This window comes from Cydia amplana, chromosome Z, assembly GCF_948474715.1.
Source record: "Cydia amplana chromosome Z, ilCydAmpl1.1, whole genome shotgun sequence".
Taxonomy (NCBI): domain Eukaryota; kingdom Metazoa; phylum Arthropoda; class Insecta; order Lepidoptera; family Tortricidae; genus Cydia; species Cydia amplana.
Window position 1 is genome coordinate 9273963 of NC_086096.1, and position 23925 is coordinate 9297887.

The window sequence follows — 23925 nt, forward strand, 5'->3', positions numbered from 1 at the left end:
CCGCTGTGCTGCCACTGCACTCCTGGCGCGTCCGCCGGCCGGCCGGTCGTCTTCCCTCGGCCTCCGAGACCGCCCCCGCACCTCCGATTGCATACACGGTGTCGCAACGAAAAAACTTACCTATATGAACTTTGTTTCGAAAAATTACAATGAGACTTTTAATTTACTTTAAGTTTATTTTACTTTTCAAGTTCAGTTTTACTTCGGGCCAAGTTTGTCCGCCAAAATGCGAGTGCGCTCGAAACGCGGTGCGGTGTCTGCGCCAGGGCCTGACTGCCGTGCCGAAAGTTCCAACAGACATACACACTCTGTAAGTATAGTGTTTATATCAACGCTGGTCCCTTCTATTTATAACCTGTTGTTAGCCTGGTTATATATGTACCTACTTATGATGTTATATTGTGGAGCGCGGCGCGAACGAGTCGCAAGTCGCAATGTTTTTGTTGCGAAACGTATTTTAAGAAAACATGTTTTCCTAGCTCCCAAATAATTCCTAGAAGCTTGCGTCTGCGAATATGCTTACTTTAATTGGGCTGGCGAGTCAAGTTTGCCGGCTTCGCAAGTTGCCGGCGCGGCGGCCGGCAAAGAAGGCCCGGCGCAGCGATTTTATCCATGTAATGTAAAAACACTTTGAAAATTTGCGATGCAAGATTAATCTTAAAACTTGAGCTTGCAGTACCTGCAGTACGAAGTTTCCTCTAAGACTCTTAGTAGTCAAACCACCTAACGTATTGGTATTAATTTGAGTAAATTTCTATTCGGTAAACAAAACGGAGTCTCCTTAATTCGTACCGCGAAACGTGGTAGGTACCTATATAAATCAGCTTGAAATAGGTAGGTAAGTGCCTAAGATATTACCTGCTTGCTCAACGTAACATTTACTTATTTAGCTATAAGTCGGGTTATTACATAGATACCTATTTAACACTAGGTGAGGGTGGGGAGGGTCGATCCCTAGGGGACACTTGGTAAACTTCATTTTTAATCAAACCAAACGAGATACATTTTTTTGCACTGGTAACACTCATTCATTCGTTCCTAACTTCACGTTCTGTCATGGCACTGTATCGGAAAAGTCAATGGTTCAAAAATGGCGGACGGTGAAAGATTTTCTGCGTACTATATTCAATTTTCGGTAAGCTTTAACTGGATTTATTTTATAATATGAGATGGAAATGATGTTAGTGAGTGTGCTTATTTTATTTGTTGTTTATTGAAGTGATGATTAACTTGGATTACATTGATATACGCGAACACACGTTTCGAGTACGGCACGTTTTATAATCTTACTATGTATGGGGAGACTTTGTCTTTTTCTTCAGGGGAGATATGATTCCGGGATCATGTCACCCCCAAAGCGATCAAGTATACATTGTAATAAATTTACTTACAAAATGATTCATAGAGCTATCATAAATATTTTCTTTTCTTTAGTAAATCATGCCGCAAAAGTACGACCAGAGAAACACTGATTTAAACTTTCAAGGTTTTTGACTCATTATTGTTTATTAAAACGGGATTTAATGGCGTATAATTCAGTTTTTAATTATACAACCGACTCCGAACTCCGAAAACGGAATTATCACCGTGGCCTTTGAAAAGACTAACTAAAGTTGACATCAACATTTTACGAACTACCCGCACTTGGTCTTGTTTATCAAGTTGAACGTTTTACACACAGGGGATGTTACTCGGTCGACAAACAACACTTATAACGATATTTGGTTTTCAACCGGCGATATTTGTTTTTATGGATGAAATGCTATTTCAATGGCTTTCCGACCTTATGTACTATAGAACCGACGGTCCATAGAAAGGATTTTAGGATTATGCAGCTCAAACACCGTCCTCGAAACGTGAGCAGTAAATTTCTAAACTTATTTATTATAGTAAACAATAACGACCAGAGATGGGTAAAAAATTTAAAATTGCTGTAGGTATCTGACGCTAAAAATACCTTCATAATAACTTTAAAAAATTTAGCTTGTTACAAGAAATTTTATGTTAATAACTTAGATTTTTGTTTTTTTTTTAACTTTTTTTTTGGTTCAAAAATTGATTACCTATTTTATGTTGTTTTATGGATAATACGATTACATTGTTTTTTAAAAGTATAAGATTATGGATTAATATGTGTTTGATATCTTCATATATTAATTTTCTGTAGATAAAGTGAATAAATTAATGTAGATACTACCCTCGAAATATGACATTGCCGCTTAAAATCTTTTTACCAAGTGTCCCCAAATCTGGAATACTTGATCCCTTCGGCTTAGACATCTGATTACCGGAAATACAACTTCAAAGCATGGAAGATGCAATATATATATGTTTGCTGTGTATTTTACAAATTATAGATGCATTGCTAATAGCGATCCGAGTTATATAATCAATGAGAATCTGGTATGGGGAGACATGGTAAAAATCTGTTTACCATGTGTCCCAAGAACCAGGGTCACTTGATCCTCCTAGGATCAAGGCTCCCGACCAGGGGTAAACAAGTCTCCCTTACATAGGGGACACATGGTAAAAGTCAACAGTATGGGTTTTTATTAAATAATGGTCTAATTTATTGCACAAATCTGTTCTAATTCAAACTATTAATGAAGAGATAAATTCTGAATCGTATGGTCTATAAAGTTTCTCAATACTACAAATAGTTAAGAAAATGTATGCTAAAAACAAAAGGGGTGATCAACCCTCCCCAGTTTCCCCTACTCTAGAGAACTTTGTTATCAGTTTAATGGTATTATCTGAAGTTTTTAGTAGCGAGGTCAATAAAACACTGCGAATATCGAAAGACTTACTTTGAATACAACTATTTTTAGTGGATATTCATCATTTTCTTAGTCTCAGGTATGGAATTTTGACTACCTATCTATGTAACCTATCTTACTATTTACTAATCATTAAATCATTAAACAAAAAAAAAACAAAAGAACTAAGCTGCTACTCTTCAAACTGCTGGAATAATTTCTATCAAACATAGCTAAGACCCACCGCAAGGAAACTCTCTTTCACGTTTAAAAAACGCATCGAAATCGGTCTATCCGTTGGAGAGCTACAATGCAACAGACAGACATTGACGCCAAACATATATAACACCCTTCATTTTGCGTCTGGGGTTTAAAAGGAAACATATACTTACCTACATAAAAAAAGAACAAAGATCCTGTGGCGAAGTGTTAACCTCAGCATCTTTTTGAAGTTTGTTATGAAGCTGCTTAAACTTAAACTTATAATAACTATGGTATGGTAGCGCGGCTAGAAATTAACAGACGGGCCGGTAAAACTCCAGGTCCAAATATTATTACTCGAATTAAGACAGTTAAAGGCCATGGCAGGATAAGCTTAGTGAATCTGCCCCCAGCGAGTTTTGGCTTTTAATTTTTTTCGATGATGTGGCTTTGTATTGGTAACAAGTATGCAAAATTTGAGCCCCCAAAAGTTTATAGTTAAAAAAAAAACGAAATATGATCTTTTGCAATATTTTTTTTCTAGCCAGACGATTTTGACGTGCGTCACGTATAATGTGCATATAGTAAAGACAATTATATGACATTAATTATAGGATATATTTCTATACAAAAAAGAAAAAAAAAATCAATTACTTTTTCAAAAAAAATATTTTTATTACTTTCACGTCAGCAACACCTCCAAATTTTTCACCAAAGCTAGCCTCTTTAATAATTTATAAAATAAATGCATGTACTTAATTTTATCTGTGGTACAACAAGGTGTTTTTTTTTAAATTGAATACATCACTACATTTTCTATAGGTACCCGCTAAAGAAAACGTAAGCCACATCATCGAAAAAAATTACAAGTCAAAACTCGCTGGGGGCAGATTCACTTAGCTTATCCTGCCATGGCCTTTCATTTCAAATCTACATAATTATATTCCCAAAAATATCTGAAAATGCATGAAGAGTTTCTTTACAGAGTAGGTGGGTATTTTCATTTTAACTTGTACTTTAAAGCGCGACAGTCGTATTTCAGTAACGTCTAACCAGTAACTTCACATTCCTGACAAAATGTATGGGATTTGACATTGACCGTCAGTTTTGTGACGATTGCTAACCGGTAGTTAATGGTGCACAGTTAAGTGAAAATGCCCAGTTACACGTTTCCACCGCTTTTAAGTATACTAGGCACAAAAACTTTTTACTCTAGGTAGTAATTTTTTTCCCAATACCCAAGTGTCCTCAATGGAAATTTGTTTCTCTTCATAATGTCTGTCTTCATAAATGCCTGCGTTCGAACGGCAGTGTACCTCTAATGTACAAAAATGTTGATCCCAAAACCGTAGTAAAGTTGGTAGTGCTAGTAATCTTCCAAAACCGTAGTAAAGTTGGTAGTGGTAGTAATCTTCCTAAAGTAGGTATATTAAAATAAACAACTGGTGACGAAATCCCGCCGCCGGACTCGGCCCGTAGATAATGACGGAACAGGTACGGTATGATATTTATCACTCTTATCACTGCAAAGATAACACGAACTAAAAACTAATTTTGTAGAGTCTGTGCGGAAAGAGAAGAGTCGTGAAATGTATGGGCTTCCTAACATTCCACGGCTCTTCTCTTTCCGCACGACTCTATCACACTGACAATAATAATCTTGACACCGGTGTTTACTGTTTAGTTCTACGAGGGGAGGCTGATATATTCGCGGCCTAAGCTAGAAAAAAAAGAAAAATAAACTATGCTACTTTTTTCCCCATCTCTTTGTCAGTTTAAATATTTCTGCCATTACTAACGAAAGAGCTCAAACGCTGATGGTCACCTTAATTGTTAATTGCTGCTTATTTTTAAGACAACGATTAAACAAGACAATAAAACTGCTACCAAAAGGATAGCGACTAAAAGTTAATCTCTAAGCGATAGCTGATCCTTTAAAACACTTTTGTATCACCTAAACCTCTGATTTGAGCTAAAGTAGCGCCGTTATGCATTTCGGTTAGAAATAAGTGCTCAGTGTCGGCTAAATGCTTAATATCTGGGAGACCGAGCTTTTCTCGGATAACATATAAAAACTAAATAATGCGCATTTTCCCAGAGATAACACCTAGATCGATTTTTCGCCCTATATAGCAAAAATCTAAATCGTTAGAGCCGTTTCCGAGATCCCCGAAATATATATCGAACGAGTGCTGATGTTGGTATTGTCTGTGCGCCAGCTACAATCGTCGAGAGCTAATTACTTAATTAGTAATTTTTGGCTCAAGTAAGTACCTGTAAAATCCCGTTGCAAGAAGCCTACGAGCTTATTAAGGGTCTCCCCATACTTATCGACGCGGATTCGGCGAAAGCCGATAGTAAACAGCATAAACAGGTAAGGTTCGGTTCGGCTCCGTTCGGCCGTCGACGGCCGACGCGTCGGCGTCTTTTTCGCTCTTATTGCGTGGACATAAAGTTTCATTTTTATTGGCATTGCCGATTCCGCGTCGATAAGTTTGGGGAGACCCTAAGTTATTATACAAGAAATTAGGTAATGCATAATAGAGTAATTATTTTACTCTTGTTTTGAGACTACAGAGAGATACACATATTGAGCTTTGAAGCTTAGATATTTTTAACCGACTTCTAAAAAGGAGGACGTTATCAACTAGCCTGATTGTTTTTGTTCGTGTTATGTGACTTCCAAGGAAGGAGGTGAATGATGTGATGACGAGCGACAAAGATTGGAAGTCAGTATAATAAATGTTTAGAGATACTATTCAAATATTCAGTATAAAGAAAAATCTATTCGATGGATAAATCCAGCTGCGCCTTGAAGCTTGCTTCTAGTACGTACTCCCGTCATTCCAGTTTATTTTGCGTTTATTTTTGCTTTACGAGGCTAAAGTCTGTTCAGCTTCGGGCAGGCACGCACGACAGGGATATAACCTAGACTCGTAATAATATATTTGATATAACCTAAATTTGTAAACTAGGAAAGGTAACGCTTTAAGGCTCTCTTGAAAAGCTAATAAGTTAGTAATAAATAATTAGTATTTTGGCAATCTGAATTTAAACCTTTAATACTTATTCCGTTTTCTGTTACATCCGTAGCGCCAGCACAACATTCAATGCAATAAATAATGCGCGTTAATAGTTGATGGAAATATTGTTAAAATTTGTGTCATGCCGCCAGCTTAAAAAAAAAATTAAATAGCATTATAGCAGTAGCGTAGCCCATGAGTTGTCGCGACTATAGTCTGTGTATGATAAGGACCCTGGCCGAACTTTTAGTCGCCGATTTGCTTTTTTCTTTTAATGATTTTTTTCTACTCTACACGGCACAACCGTGGTTTGAACCCAAGGGAAGATTTTTGACCACAACATACCTACATATAAAAGGTTAATATTTAAAAAATCGCGCGAGTTTCTGCAAGATGTGCTAGGCGTGATGGTGTATATGTAATTATGTATGTGAGCATGTAGCACAGAACATCGTGAATGCGTTGTAGGTATACGGGATAACGCCGGTTTGTCGTGAAGTATCCTTATAGTATGTACATATGTGCTTGGTTTTGAAGCATATATTATTTATAAGTAAATGAAAATGAAACGTGCTTATTAGAACGTATCGGTTATAAACAACCGTGACGAGGCCACAGGACTAAAATAGAATGAAACACTGTACCTAGATACTGTACCTACTGTTAATGTAAATGACGGTGCGTTTAGTAAATACCTAAGTACCTACTTACAGCCATAACCCAACAACACTAAAACAACGTTATTATGTCTTGAATGTTGATTATAAATGCTATGTAGAATTTATTAATGTTAGTATAAAATTTAAATAATATAAAAAGGGTTTGAATAAAAGCGGGGCTGAAATCTGAATAACGGTAAAAAAAGGTTAGGTAGGTAACTAACAGAAAAAATCATACTCAAAAACGGTAGACTTCTATATTTTCGACAAAAGCTTTATTTTGTGTACGTTCACTGCTATATCGTATATCTGCACTAGACACTCAAATATATCGTATATCTGCACTACGATGAACAATAAACGAGTGTTCTCATTTTGATTGATATTGCTGTAAAAATTGGTATTTCATAGCCGTATAGGCTAAATACCAGTTCCGTTTAAAAATTGGACTTGTAGCTTCTGCAAGAAGTAATAGCTTAAGATTAGGTACTGATTCTCGGTGAATCGGAAGTGTGACAAAACTTTGACTTGGAATAATTGTTAAAAATTAAACTACAAGGTCAAGAAAATGTAATTCAAAATATAGGTGCTTATAAGTAACATTATATACCCTTTTGTTCACTGAAACTTCAAGCTTATCTTGAATGGTTTCATGAAAAGAGGGTCCGTTTAATGCCTTTTTTGTATGTTTTGCTCGTCTTGGCGGGACATTACCGTGTCAATATAATCCAGTCAAATTGTAGAATTTTGTAACCTTTGACAAAGACAAAGTTGCGTTCGGCGCTCGAGGTCACAAACTTGGATTATTCATTGGGCCAACATCATAAACAAGTCTGCAAAAAATCAGAACTACCGGATTTGACGCAAACGCTAAATGTTTAAATTTACTGTATTACGTATAATAGACACCGACGGGTATTACATTTTACAAGATTTTCTTTTATTTATATACTAAGCGTCTTATTCATAAAACTTTACAAGCCTCAATTACTTAACCCAGACCAATTGGGCCTAGTGTCAGCGCATAGTCACAAAGTGCAGGGGTTTCCATACAAAAAATAGGCATACAGGCATGCGATCATTATTAGTATTTAGTGTAAAAAGGCTTCAAATTTGAAAAATTGCTTGAAGGATTGATCACCCATACAAATTTTGAATTTTGTGCCTTATCTACTGACAAAGATGGTATGGTGTAGCGTGAGTTTCATCCTGGTCATCCAATGTATACAATACAATACATAGTACTATACGTGTACTTAACTATGTATAGGTATACAATACGCCCCGATCGGCTTAGTCTATTTAGCTGTAAGCTACCTAATTTTAATAATAATTTAAGGGATTATATCCCGAAGTAAGCTGAAATCAACCTTGAATAGAGGATACATTTGAGGACACGGATAATACACATTGTTATAATATATGCTCTCAGCCATGTAACAGTTGACAATGGCAGTGAATTGTCTGCCAGAGGCGCGGCGGAGTCGGCGGCGCGCACTGATCCATGTCATAGTTATCAACCAACAGATTAAACCCCACAAGGCCTATAGGTATATATCCCGCGCTCACTAGTCAGTGCGCCCATATTTATAAAAAAAACTAGCCTCGAAACGAAAGTTTCAGGTACATGTCCTACGCCAAATTAGCCCATGTTTGATTCTACAACGATTTCGATAGAGTCGCATCTAAATACATAATGATTTCAATACCAGTGGTATATTGCGCCTAGGTACAAGCATAATAATGATAAGAGTAGGTAAGCGTGAAGGTGCTGTATCTTGTGGGTGGTAATTCGTGTTTCCACTTCACTAACCTAACAAATATTGAGACGCCCCACATAGACGAGCTTTCTTCGATTTCTATTAAATCTAAAATGAGATGGAATTACATTATGTAGGTAGGTAGGTATTATAATATTTTCTATTTTTTTTTATAAACTGACCAACGACTTATCTTGGAAATCACCTGATGGAAAGTGACATTGACAACAGAGTAAGGTTTTTAGTTGGGAGCTTTTGAATGCATACTATAATACATGCCTATATATGTATTTATTTATTTGTTATTATTAATACATGAATACTTATAATCTAATACAGTTCCCTGCAAAATTTCATTCAACCTGAAGTAATACAATATGTCAAGGGATTGAGACCTTCTAGTATGTATTGTACCTGTATCTGAAGGTCTCGAAGAGTTAACATGATAACCCAGTAGAGCATTGCAGTGTTGTTATATTATGAATTACCTAAGTACATTAATGCAGTCAGATGACTGCATGTTACAAACGTAATGTGTACCTGCCTGGGGCGGTCATACCTATATACCTTGTTCTGTACCTGTCACTTGCAATAACATGTTAACGTTGAAACGTGCGTGTCAAAATATCTGACTATGTACCTATTCTATACCAATATATTATATACCCTATGGTATTAATAAAACAACCCACATAAACTATACAGGTTAACGAGAAGCTTACAATTATAAACAGACCGATGGAGATTGAATGCAGTACCTACAAACATTTTAAAGTAAAGGTTCACAAATGTAGATAAATTTAGCTATTTTTAAGATTTCTGGATTTGTGAAGAAACTATGCGGTATTTATAGAATTTCTAATGAAACAGAGCAGAGTAATCTGCCTGAAAAGATAATAAACGATTTCTGGTTTATTTTCCCCATTATATACCCATCTACTCTCAGTGGAGTAGCTAGAGGATATGGCGCCCGGGGCAGGCACCAAATTTGCGCCTCTCCCCCCCCCCCCCTCCCCCCTCCCAAACGAAATGAACTAACGAAAGGGTTACTTTTTACTTATTAAAGTTTACTTTTGATTTAGACAAATAAGTGTTTTTTTAGTCCATCGGTGGCTAACAAGCTTACGACTCACCTGATGGTAAGCGGTCACCGCATCCTATGGACGTCTACACTCCAGGGGCGTTACATGCGCGTTGCCGACCATTTTAAAACTTATACACTTCTTTTTTCGAGATCTCCTTAGACTTGAAGATTCAATATTGCTTGTAAGTTTGGGATCGTAGACTATTCATAGCGCGCCTTTGGACTGATTTGAAGGGACCAAGGTGGCATCTAGGTGCTCCTGCCCAAAGGTGACAGCAGTACTCATTATATGGGATCTGTCCATGGTCGTACGCAGCATTTTTTAAGGGGTAAGGCAGAAGTAGGGGAGGCTGGGCACGTTGTAACAGGGTACGGTTGAAACAGAGATTCTTAGCTTATGGTCAGAGACCAGGGTGGGACAACTGTCCCACCTTGCCCCACCGTGGGTACGCCTATGGATCTGTCTGCCCCAGAGTAAAGTATCGGCTGCCTTTATTGAGCACACCGAGTTTTTTGGATACGAGCGCAGCCTACCCAGCAAGGTGGCTACGAAATTGGACGTCACTGATGGAGATGTCAACACCGAAGCTCCCAATACTCCCTGACATGGGAAGGGTTGTGCCTTGAAAAATGAGGTTTTCTTAGCGGTAAACGCGCAAAATTGAGCCTTGGTGGGATTGAATTGAACTAAATTCTCCCGAACCCACACCGAAACTCTAGATCACTGACAACCCAACCTCTAGACTGAGCTTAGGCTAATTCTTTCATGAAACCGATGCTGCCAAAAATACGGGGGTGCGGGGGGACGAGGTGAATCCCGTGCCGTGATTGGTCCGTTCAAAGACACGGACCAATCACGGCACGGAATTGACTCGAAGATGGAGTAACGCTACCGTATGTGTGGCAGAGGGGGTAGCGCGACTATGCTATGTCTAGAGGTTGGATTGTCTGTGCTCTAGATAGAATGCTCTCAATGCCTGACACAGGTTTTTCACGGCATTCTAGTATCACAGAACGAGCGATGTTGGCACGGCATGTGTTATATAGGTTGGTCCAAACCTTGCCGTCCAAAAATTTTTTTTAGATTCCTCACGCTGTGGGCTATCAGAATATGTATGTTAGCCGACTTTTCGTAGTTTTCGAATTAGGTATGATTTTTATTTCTTTTAACTTTTGTTGAGAAATTCCGGGGTGAAGCAATTATTTATTAAAAAAAACTATTGAACTTTTTTGAATATTTCTTTTTGTAACATAATCCTTCACAAACGGCGCAGTGATACTTAATAGTCATAATTTGTCAGAGTCACCGGTCAAAGGAACTGGAGGTGCAAAGCTTCCAAATTAGTAATTCATTACAAAAATCCTCTTTTGTTATTTCTACTATTATTTTATGGGGTCACTTCCCCATCGCTATTTCATGTTATCAGTGCAAATACCACGAACAATTATTAGAAGGCATAAAAGCAACGCAAAGCTTCACCCCGGAATTTCTTAACAAAAGTTAAACTCGAATTCTACGAAAAATCGGCTAACATACATGGGGTATATTCTGATAACCAACGATGAGGATTCTAAAAAAATTTTTTGGACGTCAAGGTTTGGACCACCCTGTATACACGGTGGCTAAAAAATAACTGCATTTCCGTTGCCAGGGAGGCTTTGGTATTATACTGAGCAATTTTTACTATGAGACCAACCCCTAAGTCGTGAAAAAAAAATTTGACTGTTTCCTACATTTTGGCTGGTCCATTTTCTATGGGAGGTCTTTTGCCCATTTTGGCGCCCCCCCCCCCTTGGACGGCGCCCGGGGCACATGCCCCCCCCCAGCCTCCCCTAGTTACGCCACTGTCTACTCTACTTAACGCTAACCACGAACTCACTGCGCTTTAGTGCGATTGAGTTAACGAAAAAGGCAGTTATCCTGTTGCTATTAAAATTATTTTCTGTTATTATTTTGTAAATTTAACATAATAAATATTGTGTTACATAGTCTTGTTAGTTGTTACAAATATAACCTATTTTTTACAAAAAATAGTAGTGCTGCTATATCTGTTACGCATACTTTTATCTACAATATCTACATGAACTCATTTGTTTAAAAATGTGGTTTTGGGCAAAGCTGGAGGCAAAGTTGACTAGTTTGACCGTTGTTTGATACGCTACTTTTGATGCTGACTGTACATATAGAGGAGAGTAATAATACCATTACTTCGAAATGTTACACAATTCGAAACTTTAATTCGGTTAACTGGAAAGAGTGTCTAAATCATCTACTTTTTATGGAATGGAACTTTAAGCCCACATACTAACTTATTGAATGAATTTATATTTCTATCGTAGGTACCTACATAGTTTAACGCCTACATTAAACCTCAAATAAACCATATCTGTAAGATTCAGAAAGCTGGGCCATATAATATTGCGTAACACGTACCTACTTCTATGTAGGTACCTACCTAGTAACCGTAACCCGGAGATTCGTCCCACGATTTATTGTTTCTTACAAAACTAATAAAACACGCCAACTTAAGTATCTAATACAAACTTATTGTACCATAAATATCTTCACATCAAGAAGACACTTACGGCTTTGTTCGCTATTCGCTATTAAGTAATAGGAAAACTTTTATGATGAAGACAGTTTCGGTATTCTGAAAAGTTCGGTATTTGGAAGCCCTACTTGAGTACGTAAATGACAATGCTTGAATAAATCCTTGCTCACTAGTTTTACGTGCAATCTTGGCTGTACACATGCTACCAAGCTGTCCTTGCATATCAACGAACAACCATCATGCTGGTGCCCCGATATAAGCACCTTCGAAGGACCTACCCTAATTGAATGTTAACGTTGCAGAGATCTCCGTTTCAACAAGATGTACGATGTCGGGGGAGGTGTGTTCTCGCACTTGCATCACCTGCGCTCGCTGCTCCTGAACGACAACCAGCTGCGCGCGCTGCGCTCCGGCGCCTTCCACGGCCTGCGACGCGTCAAGTACCTCTATCTCTACAGAAACCGCATAAAGACTATCGACCCTGATGTCTTTAAGGGCTTGCCGCATTTGGAACAACTGTAAGTTAACCCTTAACTCTAATTAAAGGTACAATTGGGAAATTAATGTATGACCTCTTATTTCTGGCAACTCTTAGGTAGGTAGGTAATTGTAGAGGTAGCTCTCTACAGCTGCTCTCAAACTGAATTTTAAGCAAAAATGTAACGGCAGCGGAAGTAAAGCATATAACAAAATGGGTATTTTGTATGTCTTCAAATGCTGCAAACTAAATTTTATTGTCGTGTACTGAGCGGTTTCAGAAGAAAATCCCCTGTGACAAATTTCCGAGGTTTATTAGAGGGACTGTAGACTGAGTTTGTACAAAAATAGCATTTATGTTTTTACGAGTTGCGGCATGACCATGGAAATGCAAGCGTCCATGCCGTCCATAGGCCTAACCTCTTACCAACATGTGGTCTGTAAGCTTTTTTCCAACCAGCGAATGTTTTATTTACTTAAAATTAAAATTACATGTTGTTTTTATCAAAGGGTGCCTGACTAGAAATGCGCTTCGTGACATGACAAATATTACCTCGGACTCCTCAGAGTCGGCATCGTTCCTAACTCGTAACCTCGATAGGCGCCGTGATGAGATAAGACACTCCTCCGTAAAAGGAGCCAGTCGATGGCCCCGTCGATAGTCTGATACAGAATTTGATGCCATTGTCATGCTCAAGTTACTGCCGCGAATCATTTCAAGCATCATATTGGAGTCAGATGATGTCGATATATTTGCTGGTGTATTTTACAGGAAACTGATAAGGTGCATAGATAAATATAATATGATGTTAAAATGATCTGATCTCATTGTTATAAGTTTCTTTTGTTATATTAATAAATATTTTTTTAATTTTAATATGAAATATAATATACCACATAAGTGATTTGGTGTGATACTGTTAACTTATGTGTAAAGTTTAATACTTAAATAAAGAATAAAATAAAAAGTATACTTGGTCAATCAGATCTTGTCAGTAGAAAAAGGCGGCAAATTTGAAAAATGTAGGCGCGTAGTGATATGGTCCCATAGAAAATTTGAATTTCGCGCCTTTTTACACTGACAAGATCTGCTTGACCAGCTATAGGCACTTTATTACGTACCAAGGGATTCGTAGTTTAATCAACCGCGTCATTGGAGCTCAAAGGATAATCAGTATAATCACCAGGGATGTTGCGAATATCCGCATCCGCATCCGCAACCGCGGAACTTCCGCATTATTTTCAACATCCGCATCCGCATCCGCATAAAATCGATGCGGATTTAATGCGGATGCGGATGTGGAACAGGTCGGTACAGGAACGTCTTAGCATCGGCGTAAGTGCTAGACTCCTAGGTAATTTAGTCATTAACCAAAAAACCCTATTAGAAATGAGCAGTCAAGCGTGAGTGGGACTTAATGTACTGAACCCTTGGAACGCGAGTCCGACTCGCACTTAGCCGGTTTTTTGAAAAAAAAAATACTAAAATGTAATATTTGACGTTTTTTATGGTACTATCTTGACATCCGCATCCGCATCCGCGGATGTGAGCCTTTAAAAATCCGCATCCGCATCCGCATCCGCGGATGTCAAAAAGTCGGCATCCGCAACATCCCTGATAATCACACAAGCGTGTGCACTCAGATACGTCTAATACTAATTAATACGAATCTACAACCATGACTGGCGAGGATTACAAGTCCATTGCACATAATTATGTTTCAAGTCAATTTCAGATATATCTGAAATCCTAATCCTAATTAAATCCTAATTATAATTAGGACATGAAAAATTTCAGAACCATTTCAGAAGATAAACAATTTTTAGGGTTCCGTAGCCAAATGGCAAAAAACGGAACCCTCATAGATTCGTCATGTCTGTCTGTCTGTCCGTCTGTCGGTCCGTATGTCACAGCCACTTTTTTCCGTAACTATAAGAACTATACTGTTGAAACTAGGTAAGTAGATGTATTCTGTGAACCGCATTAAGACTTTCACACAAAAATAGAAAAAAAAACAATAAATTTTGGGGGTTTCCCATACTTAGAACTGAAACCCAAAAAATGTTTTTTCATCAAACCCATACGTGTGGGGTATAGATAGGTCTTTAAAAATGATATTGAGGTTTTTAATATCATTTTTTTCTAAACTGAATAGTTTACGCGAGAGACACTTCCAAAGTGGTAAAATGTGTGCCCCCCCCCCTGTAACTTCTAAAATAGAGAATGATAAAACTAAAAAAAAATATATAATGTACATTACCATGCAAACTTTCACCGAAAATTGGTTTGAACAAGATCTAGTAAGTAGTTTTTTTTAATACGTCATAAATCCCCTAAATACGGAACCCTTCATGAGCGAGTCCGACTCGCACTTGGCCGCTTTTTTTAAACGATATTATAGGTAGAGTCTGTTCAAGTCTGTTGGGTAAGAGAAGAGTCGTGGTATTGGGCCCCATATACATTCCACGACTCTTCTCTTTCCGCACAGACTCTACAATACAGTGTCTAGTTTTTCACTTTGTTTTTATTCTTGTTTGTGATTTCAGCTACTTGCACGTGAACGAAATCCATGAGATACACGCAGATACGTTTACAAACATGCCCCGCCTGGAACGCTTGTAAGTACTCCGTACTACCATAATGCGAACAAATAATTTCAATACATTTCAAATATTGTGTCGCGCTTTACATAATATAGCTATTATAAGCCGTTTGTATGCCAAGACAAGACATCAACGAAACTAAAACTATCATAATAGCGCGTCCTCTATTACCTAATGGCTTAAGATTTAGTTAAAAGTTAGATAGGTACGCGTGCTGTTGTAGCACAGAATAAATAATAGTACTAAGTACAGAAGAGTCAGAAGACTCACTCTCTAACAAAACGCGTCTGTTACGATCAGCACAGATATGGCCGCTAGGTGGCGACAGCGCCACGCGCGCGGCTTATGGCTTTCCCCAAAATTGAGGCGGAACCGATGTACCTACTTTTAGCTACCTGTAACAAAGCGACGAAATCGCGGAGTGAGCCACGCCTGATGGTTGTAGGTAAAATAGCAATTAGCAGGTGCCGTTGACTCCGAGTAGGTGGCGTATTGCGTATGGCTTTCAAGGTTTCTTTAACTAAATTATTAACCAAATTTAGAATAGGTAGATGCTGGGTATTATTCAAATACCTATGCCAAAGGAAAGTTGGCATCATGCTGTTTTTAGTCTTTTTAAGAGCCCATCAACGTGCACACTGCTAAATAATCGTAATTATTTAAATTTAACGAAAGATATTTAAAAAAGGGGGCCGCTACGTACTGTTTCTTGTATTAAAGTACCCTTTGACTACATCAAACTAATTTTGACGAATCCAGCAAAATAAAAACTAGTTTGATGTATTCAAAAGGTACTTTAATACAAGATACAGTACGTAGCGGCCCCCTTTTTTAAATATCTTTCGTTAAATTAAAATAATCACGATTATTTAGCAGTGCACGTTGATGGGCTCTTAATACGTATGTATATGACTTAATGGAGGTTTTGAACTTAAATTGGTAAAGGTAAACCCTATCTAAAACATATAACGAGATACTCTAGAACCTACCCACAACAAAGCACAACAAATAAGATTTTTATTTTATTAATATGTTTTTGTTAACGATTGTTTATTTACAAAGAGCCATGACTCAATTCATACTGATTACAATTGCATAAGTGAGCGATACATTTATTTGCTTATGCACAGTTGTCATTCATATAGCTTACAGGGAAATCACTTCAAAATACTTACAAGTGTGATATGATCTTCGATTAGGCGAACCCCGGGAGACTTTTGCCTAGGTGCGCCGTGCGAGACCTACTCGAATTTAATTTGATATTGTCCCATGGGAAAACATGTTTCGACATTCGGGATTACGAAATCACTCAGTAGAGTTACGCTTCGTCTCCCGGACTTCTCTTTACTTGAATTCGTTTTTAGGGTTCCGTACCCAAAGGGTAAAAACGGGACCCTATTACTAAGACTCCGCTGTCGGTCCGTCCGTCTGTCACCAGGCTGTATCTCACGAACCGTGATAGCTAGACAGTTGAAATTTTCACAGATGATGTATTTCTGTTGCCGCTTCAACAACAAATACTAAAAACAGAATAAAATAAAGATTTAAGTGGGGCTCCCATACAACAAACGTGATTTTTGACCGAAGTTAAGCAACGTCGGGCGGAGTCAGTACTTGGATGGGTGACCGTTTTTTTGCTTGTTTTGCTCTATTTTTTGTTGATGGTGCAGAACCCTCCGTGCGCGAGTCCGACTCGCACTTGGCCGGTTTTTTTTTCGAGATCACTTGTATGCTAATTACCTAGTTCGTTTGAGGCGAGCACTCGGCACGTGATAGGAACTGAGCTCCAGACGTGGTTATGTTTACGCGTGGAGAAACGGGCGATGACAGAGTTCATTCGCAAGGAACTTGCGCGTGTTTATTAAACTTAATATGCGGTCGCTGGCTGATAACTAACAGGAACTTTTCAATCGTTCTCGTTAACCGGTTTTAAGGCACAAACAGTTTACGCATCTAATCTTTTTGTAGGTACCTAATACAGTCAAGTGTAAAAATATGGGTACATTGCATACAATTTACTTAAAAATATGTCCCATAGTTCTTAATTCGCTGACATAAGAGCTATGGGACATATTTTTACACTCATATAGAAAAAAAAAACGGTTACCTACTTAAGTACTTACCTATTAAAGGTAATAGGGTGACAGCTGTTATCTCCATACAATTTAAAACCTAAACGCAAGATATGTATTGAAATGACAGCTTTCCCCATACCCAAGCTACGTAAAAAAAATACTACAGGCACAGTAGGTAGCCAAACATGTAGTAAATATGGAAGTGTTTTTAAGGCTTCCTTGGTGACTAATTACCAGGACAAGTAAAGTTCAGATAAGCAGAGACCGACAACCTGGGTCACTAAATGCCTGGCTTCTTTTAGATATATGCACAACAATCGCCTGGCGCACGTTCCCTTCGGCTCGTTCACTGGCATGCCGAAGCTGCGCAAACTACGATTGGATAGCAACGCGCTGGTGTGCGACTGCAGCGTGCTGTGGCTGGTGCGCATGATACGTGCGCACGCCGGAATGACCGTGGCCGCCACCTGCTACGGCCCGCCCCACCGCCTCGGCATCTCGCTCGCGAGCCTCAGGGAATATGACATGCATTGCAGTGAGTCATTTAGGATTAATAATTAAGAGAATGGACTGCATGAGAAACGAAATCGGCTGTCCATGATCAAAACTTGCAAGATTTTAAACCAGTATCCTTTTTTAGTTTTTTTTGTTTAAATTTAGATCTGGGTTTTGATTTATGGCAGCTGATATGTATGACTTCGTGATATAATTTATTTAATATGCACAACCATTAAATATGCACAAAGAGAGCTCATGTTAATCATGTTATATACATATAGTTACCTACCGATCCATACTCTCCTATAGGTAATTATATAAACATAGACAAAATGCATGTGTGACATGACAGTTCACCTAAACTGAACACCCGTTCTATTTTTAGAGCAACCCGAAATACACGAAGGGCCCGAAGACGTTTTAGTGGAATTTGGCAAGGATGCTATATTTACTTGTACCGCCGCTGGGGACCCAAGGCCCGAAATAGTTTGGTTTCGCGACTCCACGGCCCTCTCTCTAGACGCGACCCGGTACGAAGTACAGTCCAACGGCAGCCTTATGATACATAACGTGGATGAGACGGACGTCGGAGTGTTCGAGTGCATGGCTAAAAATCCCTCTGGGGAAGCGCGTTCAAGACCCGCGAGGATGATGATGATGATACACGACGAGCCTAATGAAAATGGTAAAATCTAATCATTTCGTTTATATGAAATTGTAGGTAGGTATATATTTATGGTGCCATACAGAAAATAATACTTATTTATATACTTATTCAATATTTGTACTCTATAGACGGTACTTATGTACACATTTTTGGCCCAAAATATTTTAAACCAAAAGGCGTACATATACTCTCACGTACAAATAATAAACCTGAATTGTAAATATTCGATGTTGATATGATGCTTTCCATGTTCTATAACCTGTGTATGGGACACTCCTACTTACCTGAGCCTTTTATGCGAACCTTAGTTGTACCTATTATTAAGGACAGAACAGGAGACGTATCGGATGTTTCAAATTATAGGCCGATTTCTTTAGCTACAGTTCTGGCAAAGGTACTGGACAGTTTACTGGACGCACGCCTCGAGATGCACCTCAAACTTCATGATGCACAGTTTGGATTCAGAGCTGGTGAATCAACGGAAAGCGCAATATTATGTCTAAAACACACGGTTGCGCAATACACCGAGCGCAAAACACCCGTATACGCTTGCTTTTTAGACCTTTCCAAAGCTTTTGATCGTGTTGTATACGAGTTGCTATGGAAGAAGCTGGTGGAGGCGGGTGTGCCCGAGGAGTGCGTTAGGTTGTTCCAGTATTGGTATGGAAACCAAGTAAACCAGGTTAAATGGTCGGACGTGCTATCTAGCGAGTACAAGTTACAATGTGGTGTAAGACAAGGCGGACTAACGTCACCTAAATTATTTAACTTGTACGTGAACGATCTGATCGTTGAGCTCAGCAGCATGCATGCCGGATGCCACATTAACGGTACCTGTGTTAATAATCTTAGTTATGCTGATGATATGGTGCTGCTGAGCCCTTCGGTCGGAGCGTTGCGTGAGCTAGTCCGTACGTGTGAAAACTATGCTCAAGCGCATGGCTTACAGTACAACTGTAAGAAGAGTGAGGTAATGGTTTTTAAAACGGAAAGAAATTTTCAGCCTTCCAATATTCCTCCGGTTGTACTGAATGGTTCTGAGCTGAGCATAGTTAAGCAGTTTAAATATCTAGGGCACATCATCACTGAGACTTTGTCTGATGACCCTGACATTGAGAGAGAGCGCAGGGCGTTGGCTGTGAGAAGCAACATGCTGGCCCGTAGGTTTGCCCGTAGCACTCAGGAAGTTAAAATAACTCTTTTTAAAGCCTTTTGTCAGATCTTCTACACGGGTAGCCTATGGGCTAGATACACGCAGCGAGCATACGACGCCCTGCGTGTCCTCTATAACAATGCTTTTAGAATGCTGATGGGACTGCCCCGCAGATGCAGCGCCTCAGGTATGTTCGTAGGCGCGCGCGTTGATGGTTTTCACGCCATAATGCGCAAAAAGTACGCGTCGATGCAGAGGCGATTGAGAGATAGTCACAACAGCATTCTAAAAGTCATTGCTGATAGAATGTGTAGCTGTCAAATACAGAAACAGTGGGTAGACAGTCTCAAGGGGTGTGTATCATATGACAAATAGTTTTTAAGATATTATACCTACTGTGATTTTAATCTTTGTTTTATGTTTAAAAAAAAATGAATTTGTTTTATGTTTAAAAAAGAATGAATTAGTGTTGATGTGCTTAATTTATTAATTTTAACTGTTTTAATTTTATTTTATTTTATTTATTTTAATTTTTAAATGTGTGATTATTATTGTTTTTGTAATTTTATTTAAATGTATCATGTACTTATGGATCATAGTTATCTGAAATAAATGTATTTTGATTTTGATTTTGATATCTAAGCTCTGAGTAGATGGAGTTCACTGTAAATTTTTAACAAGCAGAAACGTCTGCTAACGATGCTATTAAGCTTAGAATAAAACTCACCCAAGGCAGTAATTTTTCCACTTTTAAATTTATTCCGAGTTCACTGTTTTTATAAAGATTTAGTGTGATTCTTAGTTTCTGGTAGAAAGGTAGCGTAACAAATTTTTCATTGAAAATATTTCCAATTTAAATCAAACCATAAATATACACTTTTACCGACGGGCAACAGAACGCACGCTCCGAGAGTGCACCTTTGTACATACCTGTAGCTTGTAGCTGAGACAATAAAACGATTCGAGTTATAGCCATATATTCTAATACAGTATATGCTTTTTCAGAGATTCCCGTTTTCAAGATCAGGCCCAAAAGTCAAGTCGTCAAAAAAAGAAACGTTCGAGTTAGGTTCGATTGCGTGGCTAAAGGAAATCCACCGCCTCATATCGCCTGGTACTTCAAAGGCACAAGGCTTCTACTTGACCCTCGAACGGATTTAAAGCTGAACGGCTCGATTTTCATCGATGACGTGCAATACGTCGACGCTGGGGAATATACATGTGTAGCGGAAAATATACTTGGCAAAGTTAATGCATCAGCTGAACTTAAAGTATTAGGTAATTTCCCTGTCGCTTTTGATGTATTCTTATAAATCTGTAGTTTAAATGTGACGTCTGTTTAACTAATTTTTTTTGTTGCAGTTCCCCCTTCTTTTAGAGATGTGCCAAAAGACATAACAGCTTCCGATGGTGATAAGGTTGAATTCACTTGTTCGGCTCGAGGATCACCAAAACCTGTCATAAGCTGGTTCATGAACACCATGACTCTACCAACAAGCGATAACTATGTCTTCACGAATGAAAATGAAAAGTTTACCATTCTGGCAGTGACAAAGGATGACGCCGGGATTTATCATTGCAGAGCGGAAAATTCCGAGGGCATTACAGAAATTTCCGCAGTACTGAATGTAGAAGAATTTAAAGTAATTCCACCTAGCATAGTTCTTAAACCGGTTGACACCGATGCTTACAAAGGAACATCAGTTCAGTTACCGTGCGAAGTTGAAAGTGACCCTCCTGCCTCCGTGGAATGGACCAAAGATGGGTCCTCAATATTGTTGGAGGACCGAATTTCGATAACTTTGATCGGCAGTTTAATTATAAATAATTTAACCCTAAGCGACACCGGCCGGTATGAATGCATGGCATCTAATGAAAACGGTAAAGATACAGCATCTCTGTTTCTATCCGTGAAAGATCATACACTTCCAGGAGAGCAATATGTAAACATAGCGTTGACTGAAGCGACAAGAGACATAGATCAAGCAATCGCTAGAACAGTTAAAGAAATATTTCAAAACACTTCAACAAAAAAAGATGTCCACGAACTTTTTAGGATAGCTCACTTCCCAAACGCACCCGCACGAGAACTAGCTCGTGCAGCTGAAATTTATGAACGCACCTTAGACAAAGTACGAGATTTTATTCAAGGTGGCTTAAATGTTACTTCGTTAGAACCATTTAATTATAATGATGTTCTTGGTCAACAAAATTTGGATTTAATTGCACGGCTATCGGGCTGCACGGCACACCGGGAAAGTAAAGATTGTTCTGATATGTGCTTTCACAACAAATACCGCAATATCGACGGCAGTTGCAATAATTTTGCCCATCCTATGTGGGGTTCATCTTTGACAGGTTTTCGGCGAATACTTTTTCCTATATATGAGAATGGTTTCAGTCAACCAGTGGGTTGGAACAAAGGGGTGAAATATAACGGATTTGAACTACCAAGTGCTCGGTCTGTATCTTCCTCTATCATAACTACAACAGAGATATCTGAGGACATCGAGATTTCGCATATGGCTATGCAATGGGGCCAATGGCTAGACCACGACTTAGATCACGCGCTACCATCTGTAAGTTCACAAACATGGGACGGTGTAGACTGTAAAAAAACATGTGACTATTCAGCTCCATGTTTTCCTATTGATGTTCCAAATAATGATCCACGTATCAGTAATCGCCGGTGCATTGACTTTATTAGAACTAGTTCGGTATGTGGATCGGGAATGACGTCCGTCTTATTTGGGAGCCTGCAGCCGAGAGAACAAATTAATCAACTTACTTCATTTATTGATGCTTCTCAAGTATACGGATTCGAAAGTGCTGTTGCTACTGACCTACGAGATTTGACTAATGAGAATGGATTATTGCGTGTTGGTGTTACATTCCCCGGAAGAAAGCCGCTATTACCTACCACAGGCATAAACGGCATGGACTGCAGGCTAAACCTTGCAGAAAGCGACCGCGCTTGCTTCGTTGCGGGTGACATCAGAGCCAATGAACAAATTGGTTTGGCGGCTATGCATACTATCTGGATGCGGGAACACAATCGTCTCGCCTTGCAGTTGAAATCTTTGAACTCATTTTGGGACGGAGACAAGGTGTACCAGGAAGCAAGGAAAATAGTTGGAGCCGAAATACAAATGATAACTTACACACACTGGTTACCTATAGTTCTTGGTAAGGAAGGTTACAAAAAGTTAGGAGATTATAAAGGGTATGATAGCAAATTGAACCCTTCAATATCAAATGTGTTCGCTACAGCGGCGCTAAGATTTGGTCATTCCATGATTAATCCAATATTGCATCGTTACAATGAGGACTTCGAGCCCATTCCTCAAGGACATTTGCTCCTGAGAAATGCATTCTTTGCTCCGTGGAGACTTGTCGACGAAGGCGGAGTAGATCCCTTGCTCCGAGGTATGTTCACAACACCGGCTAAATTGAAAACTTCTACTCAAAATCTAAACTCGGAACTAACAGAGAAGCTCTTTTATTCCGCCCACGCAGTTGCCCTAGACCTTGCTGCTATTAATATTCAAAGAGGACGTGATCATGCTATTCCTCCGTACTCGAAATGGAGACAAGTTTGCAACATGACAGAAGTAAAAGATTTTGACGATTTGTCCAATGAAATATCTGATCAAAATGTACGACACAAACTTAAGGAGCTTTATGGATCTGTTCACAACATCGATGTCTGGGTAGGAGGAATTTTAGAAGATCAGGTGGACGGAGGTAAAGTTGGCCCACTTTTTAGCTGCCTTCTAATGGAGCAATTTAGGCGTTTGCGAGACGGAGATCGATTATGGTATGAGAATTCAAATGTATTTAAACCTGAACAATTAGATCAGATAAAAAAAACAAGTCTAGCTCGAGTGTTGTGCGATAATGGTGACAATATTGATACGATCGGTGAAAACGTATTTTTGATTCCTGAAGCACAAGATGGAATGGTATCCTGTGATTACCTGCCTTCAATAGATATTCGATTTTGGGCGGATTGCGAATCGTGTGGAGATTATAGAGAAACTAATACCTTATCGCGCTCGCGTAGGGCTACGGTGAACGAGACATTCCACGATGAGCGTATTTTTGATTTAGAACAAGCAAATGAAGACTTAAAAGAAACTGTGGCCGCTCTTATGAACAGGATTGAACAGCTCGAGGAAATTGTACAGGAAAATAATAAAATCACTGACAATTAATACCTAATAATAAGGCTCGACGAATGAACATAGACGTTAAGCTGAACACATTAAAATGTATATCTACATATGGATAATAAAAATCAAGTTAACGAGCGTAACCGATAAAACACATTTTTGATAATTACTGCTTCATAAGCTTAAGGTGAGCCACAGCAAGAGCAAACAAAGGCTAGGAATAGGATTGAGACAGTGCGCTCTT

General features: G+C 38.8%; 1 protein-coding gene across 1 annotated transcript; it reads left to right on the plus strand.

Moving 5' to 3' along the window:
- LOC134661446 (peroxidasin-like) lies at positions 1-23727 on the plus strand. Its single transcript, XM_063517540.1, has 7 exons — positions 1-310; positions 12338-12553; positions 15060-15131; positions 17494-17726; positions 18075-18374; positions 20515-20787; positions 20872-23727. Exons 1-7 carry the CDS (start codon positions 150-152, stop codon positions 23721-23723), a joined length of 4107 nt encoding a protein of 1368 aa, XP_063373610.1. The 5' UTR covers positions 1-149; the 3' UTR covers positions 23724-23727.
- Positions 23728-23925: the final 198 nt, after the last annotated feature.